The sequence below is a fragment of the Podarcis bocagei genome, assembly GCF_964188305.1.
Source record: "Podarcis bocagei genome assembly, chromosome: 1".
Lineage (NCBI taxonomy): Eukaryota > Metazoa > Chordata > Lepidosauria > Squamata > Lacertidae > Podarcis > Podarcis bocagei.
The window spans coordinates 88413591-88431515 of record NC_138125.1 but is presented as its reverse complement, the minus strand read 5'-3'; the positions used below and the strand labels follow the sequence as shown (position 1 = coordinate 88431515).

Here is a 17925-nt window from a genome sequence, read left to right as displayed (position 1 = left end):
ACATCACATTGCTGACAAAGGTCCGTATAGTTAAAGCTATGGTTTTCCCAGTAGTGATGTATGGAAGTGAGAGCCGGACCATAAAGAAGGCTGATCGCCGAAGAATTGATGCTTTTGAATTATGGTGCTGGAGGAGACTCTTGAGAGTCCCATGGACTGCAAGAAGATCAAACCTCTCCATTCTTAAGGAAATCAGCCCTGAGTGCTCACTGGAAGGACAGATCCTGAAGCTGAGGCTCCAATACTTTGGCCATCTCATGAGAAGAGAAGACGCTCTGGAAAAGACCCTGATGTTGGGAAAGATGGAGGGCACAAGGAGAAGGGGACGACAGAGGACGAGATGGTTAGACAGTGTTCTTGAAGCTACCAACATGAGTTTGACCAAACTGCGGGAGGCAGTGGAAGACAGAAGTGCCTGGCGTGCTCTGGTCCAGGGGGTCACAAAGAGTCGGACATGACTAAACGACTAAACAACAACATTATTTTATGTTAGTGGCTATAATTGGTTTTGAAAGCCAAGTCAGGTAAAAATAAACAAAGAGAAGAATAGTAGAAAAATAAACACAAACACTTTCCCACCAAAGCCCTTGAAATATAGGTTGCAAGGACAGGTCTACCACAAAGCAAGCAATATTAAGCAGATCTTCCCAGGGGACAGATTCGTTTTCCTGCCTCCAACCTCCATTTAGTTTCTAAACTAGATAAATCAGTTCCATTCAAAAGGGAAGGTGTGGGTGTCTTCTTCATTTTTTCATTTCTCATGCAAAAAATTATAGGACCAGTACTAAGAGTTTACATTTTCTGCCATAACTACACTAGTACAGTGGTACCTCGCAAGACGAATGCCTCGCAAGACAAAAAACTCGCTAGACGAAAGGTTTTTTCGTCCGCGATTTGCCTCGCAAGACGAATTTCCCTACGGGCTTGCTTCGCAAGACGAAAACGTCTTGCGACTTTGTTAAGCCGTTTAAACCGTGCTTCGCAAGACGAAAAATTCGCTAGACGGCAAAACTTGCGGAACGAATTAATTTCGTCTTGCGAGGCACCACTGTACTGTATTGCATTGTCTGAAGCAGGAGTGCTAACCGTCACGATTTTTGTATGAATGATGCATTGGTGCTGCCCTCTTGTGGATGCACCACTTCAGTTGAAACATTAGGCTTTCCGCCCTAAAATTGAAATACAATATGAAGTGAGCTGCCTCTCCCATGGAAATTCCTCCCCAGCTCAAAATGGAAAAATGAGATCTTGGTACCTGCATAATCTGCACTCACAGAATAGTCCCTCAAAGGCATTTACCCTAAAGGTGCATGCTTAAAAGTGGTTGACTCTGAATTGGCACTGAATGTGTTGCTTTCTCTCTGTGCAAGTGACATGAACATTGTAATTTAGAAAATGAGACCTTTCTGGATAAAGAACTAAAGGAATTGATTCAACTGCCATGCCAAGTTTGAAGACAGGCATGTATCTACAGCAATTAATCTGCTGTGATGATGCCACTCCTGCCAATAGAGCCATCACCATGTTTGACAACAAGGGGCACCAGCCAATCGCTAAGCAAAGGCCTGTGATGCATAAAATACTGTACATGGAATGTTATATAGAGGACCAGCATAAAAGACAAAAGCACAAAACAGTAGGTATGGCTGAACTCAGAATAGAGATGCACAAACAGGCAACACTGTGCTTTGCCTGTTGTGCAGTTGTTGGAGGTGTAGCACCTTTGAATGAAGGAAAGAAACTTGGCAGACTTTTCCATTGATTGACAGACTTGCACATCTTTAGCAACCTTTATTAACTGTCTCCCACACATAAAGAGGTCTGCAGTGCCTGGACTTGTTTCAGGTTCATCAGTAAATTCAGTAAAGTGAAACAAACAAACAAACAAACATGAAATAAACGTAGAGGAAGTAATGCAAGGTGTGGTCCCTGCTTCTCTGCTTGGCTCATTTACATCAGGCCTAGGGGAGCACCAGCTAACCAGCTACAAAGGTTGTTTCTGCTAGAGATCATCAGGGTGGGGCCTTGTTCAGAGGTGGTTGCTGGACTCAACGTATGTTTTTTGTACTGCTGCTTGAATGATGTTCTTCTGCTTCTTTTGTTGTGTCCTATTATGGATTATTAGGAGATGGTTTAATCTTAGTGTATATGCATATGAGCTATGTTGATCAGTCTGTTATTTGTACATCAGTCTTCTTACAACGTGTAATTTGTAGTGAACTGCCATGAAATAATATGTTTTATTTCGTAAACGTTTCTGATCATGTGAGCAGAATGCTGCTTTCCATGGGGAAATGGTATACAAATAAGCTATGATGAAATCAGAAGAAGGAAGAAATTGCACGTACACCCCAACTCCTTGATTCTATGCTCAGCCTGCATGTTTGCAAATAAAAGAAAGTCTTACAATAGGCCTCCTTCCAAAGAGAACGCAAAACTATCCTGGCTGCACCCCTGCACCTACTTGGAGAAGTGGGATGAGTATGTTTAGAGTCCTTTTTGGCAGGGGTAGCTAACCTGCAGCTCACCAGATATTTTTGGACTCCCAGTATGGCCAGTGGTCAGGGATGATGATATAGCTACAGCCCAGCAACAGCTGGAGGGCCACAGGTCTAGGTACCCAGTAGAGACTGCTCCATTAAGTTGAACAGAGCACTTGCAATAAAAGAAAGTGTTGCTTTAGTTTGGTTTAGATCTATGTTCTCGGGTTACATACACACATCATTCAGGCACATTATTTCTGGGCAAGTACCTGGTACATCTCTAGCAAAATATTCCCCTCCTCTCTAGGAGTTGTGTTGATAAGTGGGGAACAGGTTCACTTACAAGGGTTCCCAACAGTCACATTTGTTAACATATTTAACAGACGCATGATTGGGAGTGGAGGTGGGAGGATGACAATCTGCAGTGAGAGATGTGATGATGGAGATACTCCACCTGTTGTATTTCTGCCTGTTGTGCATACGTTTAAATTACAGGCGCCCTCCTGGAACAAAGGTGGAAACTTTTATTATTATAGGCTGGGCAAGTTGCTCAAGTTCAAGGGACACCTCAGAACAAAGGTTGGCCCTCTAAGGATGTCCTTGAGCCAAAATATCTGATAAGGGAACTTAATAATTCCCGTGGCTAATTATTAAGTCTGCAGAGTAGCAGGAGTGCTGGGAATACTTCAGAACAGGAGCTGGCTCTGGTGGAATGGAGCTAACATATCCGCAGCTGTACCTACTTCAAGGATCCCACAAAATCTGCTTTCATTATCGGGTCTCAACTCTAAACGAGGAAGAAATTTCTCAAAGAATACTACCCTTGGTTCAACTGCAACTGAGATCCTGGAAATAATGGAACGTAGCCAATAGTATTTTCTGAAACAAGCACAGAAATATTCATTAATTACTGGAACATTATCATTATCACTGCAGCTTACTGGGAAAGGTGAGGCAGTGCTGAAGTTGGCATGGTGCAAACACACCAGCAGAGCTAATTTGGTGCTCCCACCAGTGTGTTTGCACCACAAACCCTCCATTCCTTTCCCTCCCAATAAGCTGCAGCAATGCTGGTGACAGGAGGTCAGGGAAGTGCCACCACCCCATTGCCTGCTAACCAAAATCTTAGGCTTGTTCCCAAAGTGCTCTGGCACAATAAATCCACTTTTTAAAACCCACAACTTTTTGCAATCAGGGCAGTGACAGGCAAGTGCACTAAAAAGTGTGGGATAAACTTGATTAACGTGAAGACATATAAGCACTGCACAAACCAGTCAGGATGAATGCTCTTCCCCGCAAGCGATTCAGAAAGTTTCTGGCAGAAACGCTCAATAAAGGCCGAACAAGGCATATTCTATTTATGTTTGTTTTTAAACCATTGCTCCGCCCCAAGTGTTTAGCTGTGAGCCGCCTTGAGTCCCTGTCAGGAAAAAAGACGGGATATAAATAAATTCAATAATAACCTTCACTCCAGTTTTGTGCATGCAAAAGATCATTGGCGGCGTGCAATAAAAAGGACGCCTGGAGGCGGCGGCGCCCACCCCCCTCGCGATAAGCACTGCTCCCAAGCAAGCAACTCGACACCAAATCCAGGGCACCGCTCAGGATGTGAAGTGGTTACTTCGCTTCTGCTTTGTTCCGCAGATAGGGCTCAATTGGGTACGAAGGTTTTTAAATTTTGAAAAGAGAGTATGCAGTTACCTTTCCCGGAAAAGAAGCTTTTCCTGAAATACGCAAGCAGCTCCCGGCTCCTCCTCCTCCTCTTCTTCTTCGCCTTCTTTAGGTCAGTCCCGCCCAGCTGGCCCCTCCTCTTCTCCCTCCCTCTCCCTCTCCTCTCCCGCCTGACTTTCAGTCCGCAGGAGCCATGGCGAAGTTGGGAGGCTTCTCCGGGAGGCTGCTGCGGCGCTGCCTGGGGTCTCAGCCAGGGTCTCTGTGCCCCGATCTAGCTTGCAGAAGCGCATCCAGCGCCGCGGAGGCAGCTTCGGTCTCCCGGCACGAGGAGCGGCTGAAGCGGCCGGAAGAGTTGCCCGGGCCGGGGATCCTGGGATCCATCTATTGGCTCTTCGTGAGGGGCTATTTGCTCCACACGCACCGCCTGCAGGTGGGAGATGGTCGACGGTGGGGCACCCCGGGCAGTGGGGACGGGCAAGAGGGGGCATATCCCAAGGGATCTCACCTGGTGATCTCACCTGGCGTCGCCAAGGCTCCCAGGTATATTCATGCCAGTTGAGCCAATCCGGAGCCAGGGACGTTGCCAGGTAGAATTTATATGAATCAATTCCTCTGGGAAGTTGAGACTTAAGGCTGACGTCCTGCCAGCACTGTTGCCCAGTTGCCCTATAAGGGAAGCTATCTATATGTTGTTTTCAAGGAGGAGATTGGCAGGTGATCCTGTTCTCGTCATAAAACACCTGGTGCTTAGGGGGTCCAGAGATGCGCCCTAACAGTGTCCCTGCCCTGGGCATTTAGGATGGTTAGGGGACTCACAGCCACTTTGGGACAGAAGCCTGAGCCCTCCAAGAACAAGAAAGCTGATATACCACATCTGGAAGTTAGTGAAGTAGTGTACAGCTGAAGAGGAGACTCTGGAAGAGCATTCACTACAGAGTTTTTAATTGCTTTTTAAAGCATTGCTGGCAGCACAACATGTAGCCTGAATGCGCACTCTGATATGTCTACTCAGAAGTGAACTGGTCTTTGACCGTAATAATAAATAAATTATTATTATTATTATTATTATTATTATTATTATTATTATTATTATTATTATTATTATTACTACACAGAAGCCCCAGTGAGCGAAATGGTCCTTACTCCCAAGTGAGAGGAGCTAGGACTTCAGCCTAAGTGTCTTTCCCTATCTGCCAATAATCTGATGGGCTTCTCTGAGATAAAAAGTTGTGCCTGCGTTATGGTCCTGCCTCCCAGCCTTTTTGAACCTGTATGTCTGATCCTTCACTGCTAACACATGCGTCATAACCCCCATTGATGCTTCAGATAACAACAGCTGACTGGAAGACAAGGAAGACTTTTAAGGTTCAGAGGACTGAATGGACTATGAGCCCGTACTAGCAAGTAAAACCAAAGTGATCCTTGGAGGCATGTGCAAAATAGCTGTGGATGGGGTCATGATCTGCATGTTGCTTCATAAGGTCACAGCCACTGTGATCTATAACTGAGCTGTTGTCTCATTCTGGTGCCTATGCTTTAAAATGAATGGAAAACCAATGGCCCCAGATGTTGTTGAACATCTGTTGAACATTGGCCACGCTGGCTAGGGCTGATGGGAGCAGGAGTCCCAACAACTTCTGAATCCCTGTTCTGAAAGGATGTTAGAGGAATTAACACCAATAACCCAAGAACTGGAAAGGTGATCAGATAGCTAGGCATGGAAGGAGTTTGATCTACTATATGGCTTCAAATAATAAAGGAGGACCTAAAGGCAGGGCTTCCACTGCAGGGGGGGAAAGTGTTGGCTACTCAAGGGCTGTGATTGAACCCATTCTTGGGAATTAATATTGGCCACATTCCAGTGACATTCGGGGTTCAAGGGTTCAGCAAAACAGTAGCTCAGTCCAAAGTATACCAAGACAGAAAGTTTAGAGAAGGGGAAATAGTCTCCCTCACTTTCAGATACCTAGCCTGTGGTCCTCCAGATGTTGATCCCAGTCACAGCCAGGATGACTACTTTAGCTCAGCAGTTTAACAGGCTTGATTCCATACAAACTATAGTAGTAGGGAGGGTGGAGTAAGAGTTTCATAACCCAGCAGCAGCAGCAGATTTATTAGATTTCCTCACCACAAAGTCCTAGGGCAGGTAACAGCCGTGTACAAATACAATAACGAAAGGTGCCAAGAGATCACAAGGGGATAGGGAGCAAATCAGCTGGCAGATATGACAAAACTAGATAGCAAGAGTCAGTTCTCAGTGGCTGTTTTCAAGGTTTATAAAATACAGTAATCAAGAAAACTCTAACTTGTGGCCATTAGTAAGAGGCCTATAGCCATGTTTACAAGTTTTGCAAACGTTTGGTTTTCCTGAAGGCTCTGTGAACTCAGCTAACACTAGAAATGCTGTGATGCAAGGAACAAAGGCTTTTTTTCCTTTTTTTTTCTCCTTTTTTACAAACTGTTTCTTCTTGGGAAAGTTGCCAGTTCCCTAACATGAGAAATTGGTACAGCGAGAACATAGCTTCTTATGTGTCACTGCTTGTGAATTGTTCTGAGGTGAAAACTAGGGCCAGAGAACTCAAATGGTGGTTATTTCTAACCATTGATGTGTGTTTGGTGTGAGGTCCTGTAACCAAGAGTTGACTACCGAAGCAATTCTGTGCATGGACTTTGCTTTGGAAGGAAGTTCCCCTGGGTTCAGTGGGCCTTATTCCTGTATGCATAGGACTGCAGCCTCAATTAAGGAGAGAGAGAGAGGGAGGGAGGGAGGGAGGGACAAAGAGAGAGGAAAAACTATTACATTCTCCTTAGAGTTTATCTATCTATGTAAAAGCCAGTCTCCAGGACTCATCACCCCCTCACATCCCCAAGAAACAGAACATAAGACTGTGGAAAAAGTAGCAGACTCTATCCTTAGAGGTTCCTATTAGGTTCTCTGCTTTGAGGTAAACATCTTGCAATAGGAAAGCCTGTAATTGGTATATCATGCCTGTCCTCCAAGTAGCTCAGAGCAGCAAACATAATTGCTGTTATATCCTGAAAACAATGCTGTAAAGTAGGTTAGACTGAGATTTAAGATTCAGTACAAACTCCATTTATGCCAGCCTTTTGGGAGATGGGACTGAGTGGAGGCAGCCAGGTAGGGAAATGCTTGTGTCTTTCTGCCAGCACAAACCTCCAAATGGGTGAGATCAGTGGCGTAGCGTGGGGGGTGCAGGGGGGGCCGGCCGCACCGGGCGCAACATCTGGGGTTAGGGCAAATCCACGGGTTAGGGGGCGCAAATCCACAGGTTAGGGGGCGCAAATCCACGGGTTAGGGGGCACAAATTACTTGCCTTGCCCCGGGTGCTGACAACCCACGCTACGCCACTGGGTGAGATGCTAAAGGAGCTTGGGGGGGGGGAGCTGAGTCAGCTTGGTGTCCGCTGAACATAAAGCTGTGCTCACAGCCAGTGCTGGCTAGTGGAGGAACTGATCTGGACCCTATTTGCCTGGTCCCCCTTCTTTTCTGCTGCTGTTACTGCTGCTGCAGTGAGTGTCTAGCCCATCATTCTTCAGAGCCTGGTTAGGATTGCTCCATTAGTTCACCCAGCCACATTTATGGACGAGTGGAGATTTGAACCTAGGTCTTGCCAGCCGTTTGTCACTCTAGCCACTACAGCATGCTGTCCCTACATCACATTGATTGTTAGAGAAGGGGCCACCCCAAAAAATAGTGTAATCAGGAGAAGGTACAGTGGTACCTCGGTTTATGAACTTAATCAGTTCCAGAAATCCGTTCTTAAACCGAAACCATTCTTAAACCGAGGCGCGTTTTCCCTAATGAGGCCTCCCACCGCTGGTGCCCTTTCACCGGTCAGATTCCGTTCTTAGACCGAGGTAAAGTTTGCAAACTGGGACACTACTTCCTGTTTTGTGAACCAAATAGTTCGTAAACAGGGCTGTCCTTAAACCGAGGTACCACTGTATTAGTTTTAGCCCACTCTAAAAGGGGCCATCTCTTATATAGGAAGAATGCCCTATAATAGCCTGAGGAGAACAAGATGAAAGAGTCAAGAAGGATTTATTGATTACACTGGTTGAAAGCAACTATTGTGTAAGAAGTTCAACACCATCACCTGGTATTTACTGTAGTTATGAAATGGCAGAAGCAAAGCATCAAAGCCAGAGTGGTGGTGCTGTATTTCCTAACCAACCTTTGCCCGGGGCCCAGTTTACAGCTACTTCCAAAAATAAATAGAACTCCATGCTCTCACAGTGAGCCAGTGTGGTACTGTGGTTAGATTGTCAGACTAGGACCTGGGAGACAAGAGTTCAAATCCCCACTCAACCATGAAGCTCACCTTAAGCCAGTCACTGCCTCTCAGCCTAACCTACCTCACAAGGTTGTTATGGGGATTAAATGTGGAGAACCATGTAGACTCCCCTGAGCTCCTTGGAGAAAGAGGTGGGATGTAAATGCTGGATCCCACTAGCGCAGATATTTAGTTGAATCCAGCCCCAAATATCTCCTCTTGTCCTGACTAAAAGGTTGGGAGCTGGAGTGAAAATATTGAATATAAAGCAAGCTAGAAAATAGGGTAGTTAGAAGGCTGCAGAGCTGGCAACTTACAGAAATTCCAAATAAAGAAGGGATTGAAACACTTAATTTTTTTTACATAAATAAATAAATAACAATAAACATAACATTTTCACACATTTAGAAAAAGGTTATTTCAAACCTTGAGACCTCCTTCCTCCCCTCCATGGGGTTCCAATTCTAAATTTTATTCCTGCATCTTTTAATGTAATCTATCTGTTATATAATCATAGTATCCAAAATCCAGGGGCGAGATGGAACCATGGGAAGTGTTATCACAGCTGGGCACTGCAGGAGGAAGGAACTTGGGGAAGACCCCAAAGGGACCCCAGAGCTGAACTGAGGAATGCAAGCTCTAAACTAAGCAAAACAAATAAAAATGGCAGCATGTCCTTGCTGAGAATGAAGTGGTGTGATGCTTCTAGGTGTATATGACATTTTCCTAACCAGCATGTGGACTTAATTATTGCCCTCAGCAATAAGGGCAGTCATGCAAACATTTATGATTTTTCAGAATGGGCTGGTGTCAGGGCTAATCCCACTGACTGTGTGTGTCTCTTCCAGGTCATTTCCAGGAAGAAGTATGGCCCCATTTGGCAATCTCGGTTTGGCCCTTATGTTAACATTAATATTGGCAGTCCTGAAGTCCTCGAGCAGCTGTTGCGTCAGGAAGGGAAGTATCCCATCCGAAGTGACATGGCCCTCTGGAAGGAGCACCGGGACGTACGGCACTTGGCCTATGGCCCCTTCACTGAGTGAGTGTGTGAAGCGTTCCATCCCATATCCTGTAGCTACTGTGTGGGCATATCAAGGGCAGTATTTACAAAAGCAAGGGGAGGCATAGTCTTTGCATAGCATGCATTTTATTTTTCTATGATGGTTTGATATTTCCAAGGCTGTGTATAATGTAGACTTTTAATTTTTTTAAAGAGTGGAAAAAAGCAGCTAAATTCTGCAATTTGATTCAATGAATTTGCATGCTTGGATACTTTGTATAATTTGTTCCGGCAATTATGGGAAAGGCACAGTGCTTTCAGGGCACACTTACATCTGGAATGGAACAGAAAAGCACATTCCAGATACCCTATCTCCAGCTCCTCGCACTGGTGTGGATGGCAAGGTGTGGCATAGCAATGAATATCATGAATTAGAAGCAGGGAATGTGTGAAGACTCATGCGTCAGTTGTGCACAAAAGAAAATCAGATATGATGTTGCAAGAAAATGCCTTCCTTTGGAAGCATCCGTATTAATAGCAAAGTCAATTCTCCAAATGCCAACCCCTTTGCAGCCAAGATGGTACCACACAAATAGGAGGAGGAGGTGCCAGCAGACTTAGGGGAAATCACAAGGTTTGCCAAAGTATAATGAAGATTCTTTAGGGGAGCACCCCAAAAGAGCTCAGTGAGAATGAGCACGCAGAGTGTACATGGAATGCCAACTGACTGTTGGGGAAAGAAAACTGGAGTAGGAGGGGGAATGGAAAGGATTATCCTAGAAAAAGGCATGGCTGGCTTGCTGCAACCCTGAACAGGAACTCTCCACACCGCAGCATCTTGTAGGTTGCACTTGCATGGGGTTCTTTGCTTCTGCCCCTTTCATATTTTAATAAATAAAGCCAAACAAACATTTGTCTTATGTTGCAAAACTACTTCTGAGATTGGAAAAGGAAAGTATTAGTGGCTTAATGGGTACCAACCAATCAAGACCTTCCACAGTTGACTTTCATTGCAAACTTACAGAACCCATACAGTATATAAAATTGTTTGAAGTTGGGTTTTTTAAAAGACTTTGCAGCTGTCTGCTGTTCTCTGCCTCTCTCTGTCAGCCAAACGAACAGGCTACCCATTGTAGGCTAAAGGATTTCTTAAGTGATGAAAGGGTTTCCAAAACCCTCCTATTCCCTGCAGTCTGGGCTGCCTAAACATGCCCTGTGGCAGGATGGGGAACCTGTAGCCCTTCAGAGAGGGTTGGACTGCAACTCCCATTATCCCTAGCCATTGACTATACTGACTGGAGCTGATGGGAGCCCCACAACATTTGGAGGGTCAGAAGTTTCCTGTCAATGAGGAGTGATTCCAGAGCAAAACCATGAGCCAATACTGGCAAACTGAGAAATATTCCAAGGGATATTTGTTGTGGGTTGTGGGAGATTGTTAGCCGCTTTGAGACTCCTTAGGGTAGTGATAAAGCAGGATATCAAATCCAAACTCCTCTTCTTCTTCTTCTTCTTCTTCTTCTTCTTCTTCTTCTTCTTCTTCTTCTTCTTCTTTCTTACATGGATCCAACTGTCTCTCTCCTCAGGGATGGAGAGCGGTGGCACCGCCTGCGGCAGGTGCTGAACAAGAGGATGCTCAAACCTACAGAGGCTGTTTTGTATGCGGGTGCTATCAATGAGGTGGTGTCAGACCTGATGGTGTTTCTGGAGAATGAGAGAAAAAAGAGTCCCTCAGGGATGGTGGTGCAAGATATGGCCAGTGTATTGTACCGCTTTGCCTTGGAAGGTGTGTGGACAGTTATGATGCTGTAAACTATTTCCTTTCAGTGATTATTCTGTTATTCTCATCGTACAGCTGATGGGTAGGTGGAAGAGGAGCTGTTCAGGTGTCAGGTAGGTCTAGGTGTGACCCCATGCATGTGAAGGAAATCTTTTGATTATGGGCCCCACTGAACCTGACATTACATGCATTGTTTCATTTCATTGCGGCAGCTAGACTGGTGACTGGGAGTGGCCGCCAAGACCATATAACACCGGTCCTGAAAGACCTACATTGGCTCCCAGTACGTTTCCAGGCACAATTCAAAGTGTTGGTGCTGACCATTAAAGCCCTAAAAGGCCTCCATTCAGTATACCCAAAGGAGCATCTTCACCCCATCGTTCAGCCTGGACACTGAGGTCCAGCTTCGAGGGCCTTCCAGCAGTTCCCTCACTGCAAGAAGTGAGGTTACAGGGAACCAGGCAGAGCGCCTTCTAGGTAGTGGCGCCTGCCCTGTGGAATGCCCTCTCATCAGATGTCAAAGAAATAAACAACGATCTGACTTTTAGAAGACATTGGAAGGCAACCCTATAGTGAGAAATTTTTAATGTCTAATGTTTTACAATTGTTTATGTGCTGTAAGCCGCCCAGAGTGGCTGGGGAAACCAGCCAGATAGGGTATAAATAATAAAATTATTATTATTGTTGTTGTTGTTGTTGTTGTTATTCATTGACTAGTTGACTTGAGTGGGGCTAAGCACCAGCAACTGATTACAGGATTCAGCTTAAGAAGGTTTTCCATTTTCTGTTTAATAACCCCAGATGTTATTTTTTCATAGAAACATTCTCTCTCTCTTTTAAAGCAATAGTTTCCCCCTCTGCATTTAAGAGTAAGAGGGGGTAATCAGGAGAGAACAACTTTTTCCTAAAATACTGAACAATTCAAAATGTTTTTCTTTTAAAAATAATAATCAGAAAGTGTATACCTTGTTTGATCTAGCACTGGGGAAATCTATGGCCCTTCAGAAGGTGTTGGACTCCAACTCCTGTCAGCCCCAGCCAGCATGGCCAACGATCAGGAATGATGGGAGTTGTAGTTCAGCAACATCTGGAGAGCCACAAGTTCCCCATTCCAGAAAGCAGACCAACTCTGTGGGGAGTATAGTCAGATGAAAAATGGCAAAGGAAGGGATAGTTAGAAGTTTTTGTGTCTGCCACAATGGGGATCCATGTTTTTGGTGTTAATGTGTAACAGCTTATCCTGAAAAGTCCAGTCTTTTAAAAGTACACAACTTGTAGCTGGATAGACACTGCCATCCCTGGAGAGATAGGCAAAAATAATAATTGCCCAGCTAAACGTGGCAGCCATCCTCTCCCAGCAGCCAAGCTCATTCCAATACTTTCGGTCTGACAGTCCACAATTAATATATTGTTCCAAGTACAAGCAAACCCTTTGGAGATATTCTTTCTAATGTGATTATAGTTCTGTGATGGGATATCAGGGCCATTTCCTCAAGTCTTCCCACCTGTGCTTTCTGCTTCCAGGCATCTCCTACATCCTATTTGAGACCCGCATTGGCTGTTTGGAAAAGCAGATCCCTGCTGAAACACAGAACTTTATCCATGCAATTGGGTACATGCTGAAGAACTCCATCTTTGCTACTATCCTGCCCAAGTGGACCCGGGATGTGCTGCCTTTCTGGAACCGCTATCTGCAGGGCTGGGACACAATCTTTGCCTTTGGTATGTCAAGAGTGGGGACAACTCTGGAATTACCGGTCAATCATCCCTCACTTTCTCTCTTGAGAGTGGGAAGATTCGTAATCTAAGCTTCCTCAAGTGCCTGTGCCAGTAGGCCAAGAAGTCAAAGGTGAGTGGTAGATATCCGGCCCACGTGGTAAATGCTGTCATGAACAGTCCCAGGATTGTGTCCCCATGGTAACAGTAGGCCAAAGGTGAGTGGTAGATACCCAGCCTGTGTGGAGGATGCAGGAATGATCAGGCCAGACATGTGTTCCCATGGTAACAGATGCTATTTAATTACTCCAGGGAAAAAGCTGATTGATCAGAAGATGCTGGAGGTTGAGAAGTCTCTGGAGAAGGGTGAGATTGTCTCAGGCTACCTAACTTACCTACTGTCCAGTGGGCGGATTAGCCATGAAGAGATATATGGCAGCATAGCTGAGCTACTCCTGGCTGGCGTAGACACGGTAGGACATTGACTTCTTAGCCTTCCTTACTTGAGTGCCCACCCCAAAATGTAATGACCAAAATTGCAGATTACAAGCAATATCACACTACATAAATAAAACAAACCATCAGGAGCCAACCCACAGAGCAGTTGGTGTTAGGTGGCTCTTGGGTGGGGGGGTGGAGGACCATGATGTCTCCTTGCCCTGCATCCCTCAATACACATTTTTTTTAAAAATTATGGGAAATTTAAAAATATAGCAAACTGCTGTGTTCCTTCATGATAAGCTTTTGGAAGAGATTTGACTGCCACAGGCTAGTCACTGTCTGATTCTTTGGGATGGTCACATATATCATTCCAAGATTTTCTCCTGCCTTTGCTGCCTGGATGTAGCATCTTCACCGCTTTGCTTTGCCCTTTCAGACATCAAATACCCTTTCATGGGCCATGTATCACCTGGCCAGAGACATGGAGGTCCAGGAAGCCTTATACCAGGAGTTGATCAGTGTGGTACCCGAAGATCAGATCCCTGAGGCCAAGGACCTCTCCAGGATGCCACTGCTTAAGGCAGTGATCAAGGAGACTCTTAGGTAAGGGGCCTTTCTCATTGTTCCAAGGAGCAAGATCACAAGCCTGGACTTTGTGGTTCCCGGGGCTTCATCTTGCCCAGAGTGGTTCCACCCATTTCCCATTTATGCTTCTGTAGCTTCTGAAGAGCCTTCCTTTGTTCTGATGCACAGTGACAGCCCTCCCTCCACTAATGTCCTTATAGGCTTTACCCTGTGATCCCCACCAATGCCCGAATCATCGCAGAAGACGATGTTGTTGTTGGAGGATACAAATTTCCAAGGGATGTGAGTAGTAATGTATTCCTGATGTTGCAACTCGAGGCATTTGTTAGTGGCCAGAAGTGGATATGGAATAAAAGGGATGGGGCTGTCACTGAATCTTGACATATAGGCAGTTCATGATGGGGAAAAACAACAGTGGGGGAATGCAAGGCTTGAACTAGGTGAAGGCTGTATGTACATATGTCAGAATGGGTTAGCATTGGTTAAGCTGCCCTGATGGGAAATGGTAAACTACATGGCAAGAATATTACTTTGCCACCAGCCCTTATGTTGCTATGGGGAATCGACTGTCGGAGAGCAAAGTCTTTGTCATTTGCTAACTCTCTGTGCTTCCCACTGGCCCCTCCAGACCCTCTTTGTTTTGGCCCATTACGCTCTCTCGCATGATGAGTCCAGCTTCCCGGAACCAGAGCGCTTCCTGCCACGTCGCTGGCTGCGAGATCAGAGGGACTTGCCTCCCCACCCCTTCAGCTCCATCCCCTTTGGCTATGGGGTGCGTGCCTGTCTGGGGCGCCGCATCGCTGAGCTCGAGATGCATTTGGCTCTTGCCAGGGTGAGTTACTTCTGTGGGGGCAGAGGGGGTGTCCTTTGGGAAGAAGGGCAGAAAATGAATACAGTATAATAAACAAACCAGAAACAGGGCAATGCTGTGGCCCAAGAGGTCATCACAGCTGTAGGCATATTTGATTACCGTATTTTTCGCTCCATAGGACGCACCTGACCAAAAGACGCACCAAGTTTTTAGAGCAGGAAAATAAGGAAAAAAAATCTGACTCAAATGTTGTACTAAACTATTTAAAACAGCAAAGTGGGTGGCTCCTGTCCACTTTGCTGCTTTAAAGCAAGCCACGGTATGAAGAGATTGGAAAAAGGACAGACATTCCATTATAATGTAGCTGTTTTCATTATCACTGGGAAGTCAGTATTGGCAGCAGTCACAAAAATTAAAATTTGAGCATTTTACTGTTATTAATCAAGAATATTAATAGTCAGGGAGAGAAACCAGGGCTGTGCAAATGAGAAGTGTTTTCTCAAAACAGGCATGGTTGTTTTGAAAGGAAGATTTAAAATGGGGTGACTCAGCAAAGAACTGAGGAGGAAAAGAGGGCAAATAAATAGCTCCCATTCAATAACAAGAGAACACAATGTTTTTGGTTTGGTATAGGTGGACTGTACTTGTAAGAATTTGTATAATGAATTATAGATTTGGAGTGCAATATCAGTGCCTCTTTTCAGCAATAAAGATTAGCTGCTAGGAAACACAAACACACAGGATGTCCGGTTATAGTTGTGCAGTTTAATCTGTTCCTGAGCCAGATGCCTGCTCAGTTTTAGCTGAGCTCACTATTACTGGTTTGTGGAGATGCTTTGCATTCATTTATGACTATTTCTGCAAAACTGCTACTTGAAGAAATCCCCAAACTTAATATTTTTAAACTTCAAATGGAGCTCAGAATCCAGTTAGGCAATCCTTTGCAGTTGAATTAGGAGGCACTGAGAGACAGCAATTTGCTGCTCCTCCCCCCAACCCCCACGAGCATCCCAGGAACACACAGCCTTCCCTCTGCTTGCAAACCTTGTCGGGGCTTCAGGGGAAAGCAAAGGCTGTAGGCAGAGAGGTGTGGCTCCTCCCCCCCCCACCCCCACGAGCATCCCAGGAACACACAGCCTTCCCTCTGCTTGCAAACCTTGCCGGGGCTTCAGGGGAAAGCAAAAGCTATAGGCAGAGCAGTCTGGCTCCCCACCCCCACCCCCAAAGAGCAGCCCAGGAACACACAGCCTTCCCGCTGCTTGCAAACCTTGTCGGAGCTTCAGGGGAAAGCAGAGGCTGCCGGCAGAGCAGTGTGGCTTCCGCCCCACCCCCAAAGAGCACCCCAGGAGCGCGGGGCAAAGGCGCACAGCCTTCCCGCTGCTTGCAAACCTTGTCGGGGCTTCAGGGGAAAGCAGAGACTGCCGGCAGAGCCGCGTGGCTCCTCCCCCCATCCCCGAAGAGCAGCCCAGGAGCACACAGCCTTCCCGCTGCTTGCAAACGTTGCCGGGGCTTCAGGGGAAAGCGGAGGCTGCTGGCAGAGCACCGTGGCTCCTCCCCCCATCCCCGAAGAGCACCCCAGCAGCGCAGGGCAACAGCGATTTGGCTCCAGGGACCACACATTCGCTCCATAAGACGCACAGACATTTTCCCTTCCTTTTTGGGAGGAAAAAAGTGCGTCCAATGGTGCGAAAAATACGGTACTTGTGTTTGGTGGGTGGGAATGAAGCTTTGCCCCCAAATAAGTCAAGCTTTTCTCTTTCCAGCTTATCCGAATATTCTTAATCAGACCAGGTCCACGGTGTACAGAGGTGAAGCCCCTCTCTCGGATTGTGCTTGTTCCTGACAGACCCATTGACCTGGAGCTTCTTGACAGACGGACAAAGCTTTAAGGCAGGGGGGGGGTCACAAGCCCACGGACTGGATCAAGCCCTCCAAGACTATTTGCAGTGGTCCATCTGCCCCACCTTCCTCCCCGTTGCAATGCTGGGCTGAAGAGGAGAGGTTCAAAGCTCTCCACCAAGCCCCGGAGGTCTCGTTTCTCTTCTGTGTGTATGCGAGTGAGAGTGTGTGCTGTGTACTGAGTTTGTATACATGTGGAGTGAGTCTGTTTGGTGGTCATTTTGGCTCTGATGGCTGCTAGAACGTGGCCCACAAAGGGTTGGCCAACTCTGAATGTAGCCCACAAACCAAAACACTGGGTTGCCCATGCTTTAAGCAAACCTTGATCACCACTCCTGAAACTTCGTCTGGATAGACTGTGAAGACTAAGCACTTAACATCAACCTTGTTTGTGCCTTGGCTGATCATCTGGTGGATCTCCCTGTACCCAAATCACCTCTGATACCATTTACTGGTATCAGATTGCTCTGCAATCTTCTCCTGTGAATCCTTGCAAAGCTTTGCACCGCATTCTGTGCCTGATTGATTCTTGCGGTGGATCTGAGGAGTGGAGGGTGGGGTAGGAGTAGTTACTGTTAGCCAGTGTCCCTCAGAACTGGCTGACTGATTGCATCGACTTTTCTCTTCCCTGGGTTCCCAATACTCAGGTGTTTAAGAATGAAATTGTCACAGCTTGGTGGTGGCTATTAAAATCCTTGCTTCTACCCTACAACATGCAATCTTCTTTTTTTGATGGAGTTATCGTTCCTGGTGTGTTTGTGCACGCACTCAGCAGTCTTTGGTCTGAAAAAGGTTTTCCACCCATGTGCCACAATATATTTCTTATTTGTTTTTTAAACTTAATCCCACTTAATTTTCAAACGAATTCCTACCATATCAAAATGTAATAGTTAAGTATTTCACATAATCCTGGAATGGCCCCTATTATTGTAAGTGGGATCTGGGTTTAAACCCTGTACACAATGTTCATGGGCATAGCCAGGATTCATGTTGGGGGCAGGCAGGCTTCATGTTAGGGGGGCAGAACCTCAGTTAAGTATTTCTATTGATTTAGGGGGGCAGGCAGCTGCACCCATGACAATGTTCTCAGACCCAGATGGCTGCCAGGCCTCTCACTTTCTGCTTTCGAGAGTGTGGCATTGCTAGCTGAGCACTGCTAGTCTGGATGAAGCACCCTGCTCCCCCAGCCCAGTGTTTGCCACTCACAGCACTTTCCTCCTTTGGACTTGGCCTACCTTTATTAG

General features: G+C 46.0%; 1 protein-coding gene and 1 long non-coding RNA gene across 2 annotated transcripts; one reads left to right on the top strand and one right to left on the bottom strand.

The window, feature by feature from the left end:
• Positions 1 to 3002: 3002 nt before the first annotated feature.
• On the bottom strand, positions 3003 to 5186 carry LOC308591218. Its single transcript, XR_014010070.1, has 3 exons — positions 4660 to 5186; positions 3755 to 3903; positions 3003 to 3362 (listed from the first exon to the last, which is right to left on the bottom strand). It is a non-coding gene; the product is annotated as an uncharacterized lncRNA (long non-coding RNA).
• CYP27A1 (cytochrome P450 family 27 subfamily A member 1) lies at positions 4327 to 17393 on the top strand. Its single transcript, XM_081201512.1, has 9 exons — positions 4327 to 4584; positions 9298 to 9488; positions 11036 to 11235; positions 12754 to 12951; positions 13258 to 13418; positions 13823 to 13989; positions 14172 to 14253; positions 14600 to 14803; positions 16546 to 17393. Exons 1-9 carry the CDS (start codon positions 4348 to 4350, stop codon positions 16669 to 16671), a joined length of 1566 nt encoding a protein of 521 aa, XP_081057638.1. The 5' UTR covers positions 4327 to 4347; the 3' UTR covers positions 16672 to 17393.
• Positions 17394 to 17925: the final 532 nt, after the last annotated feature.

What these genes read in the sequence shown, in the direction of transcription:
- CYP27A1 (XM_081201512.1), top strand. Translation starts at nt 4,348, where the DNA reads ATGGCGAAGTTGGGAGGCTTCTCCGGGAGGCTGCTGCGGCGCTGCCTG. An exon ending in GTACCGCTTTGCCTTGGAAG is followed by an intron (nt 11,236 to 12,753) that starts GTGTGTGGACAG and finishes TTCTGCTTCCAG; the next exon opens with GCATCTCCTACATCCTATTT. An exon ending in TGCATTTGGCTCTTGCCAGG is followed by an intron (nt 14,804 to 16,545) that starts GTGAGTTACTTC and finishes TTCTCTTTCCAG; the next exon opens with CTTATCCGAATATTCTTAAT.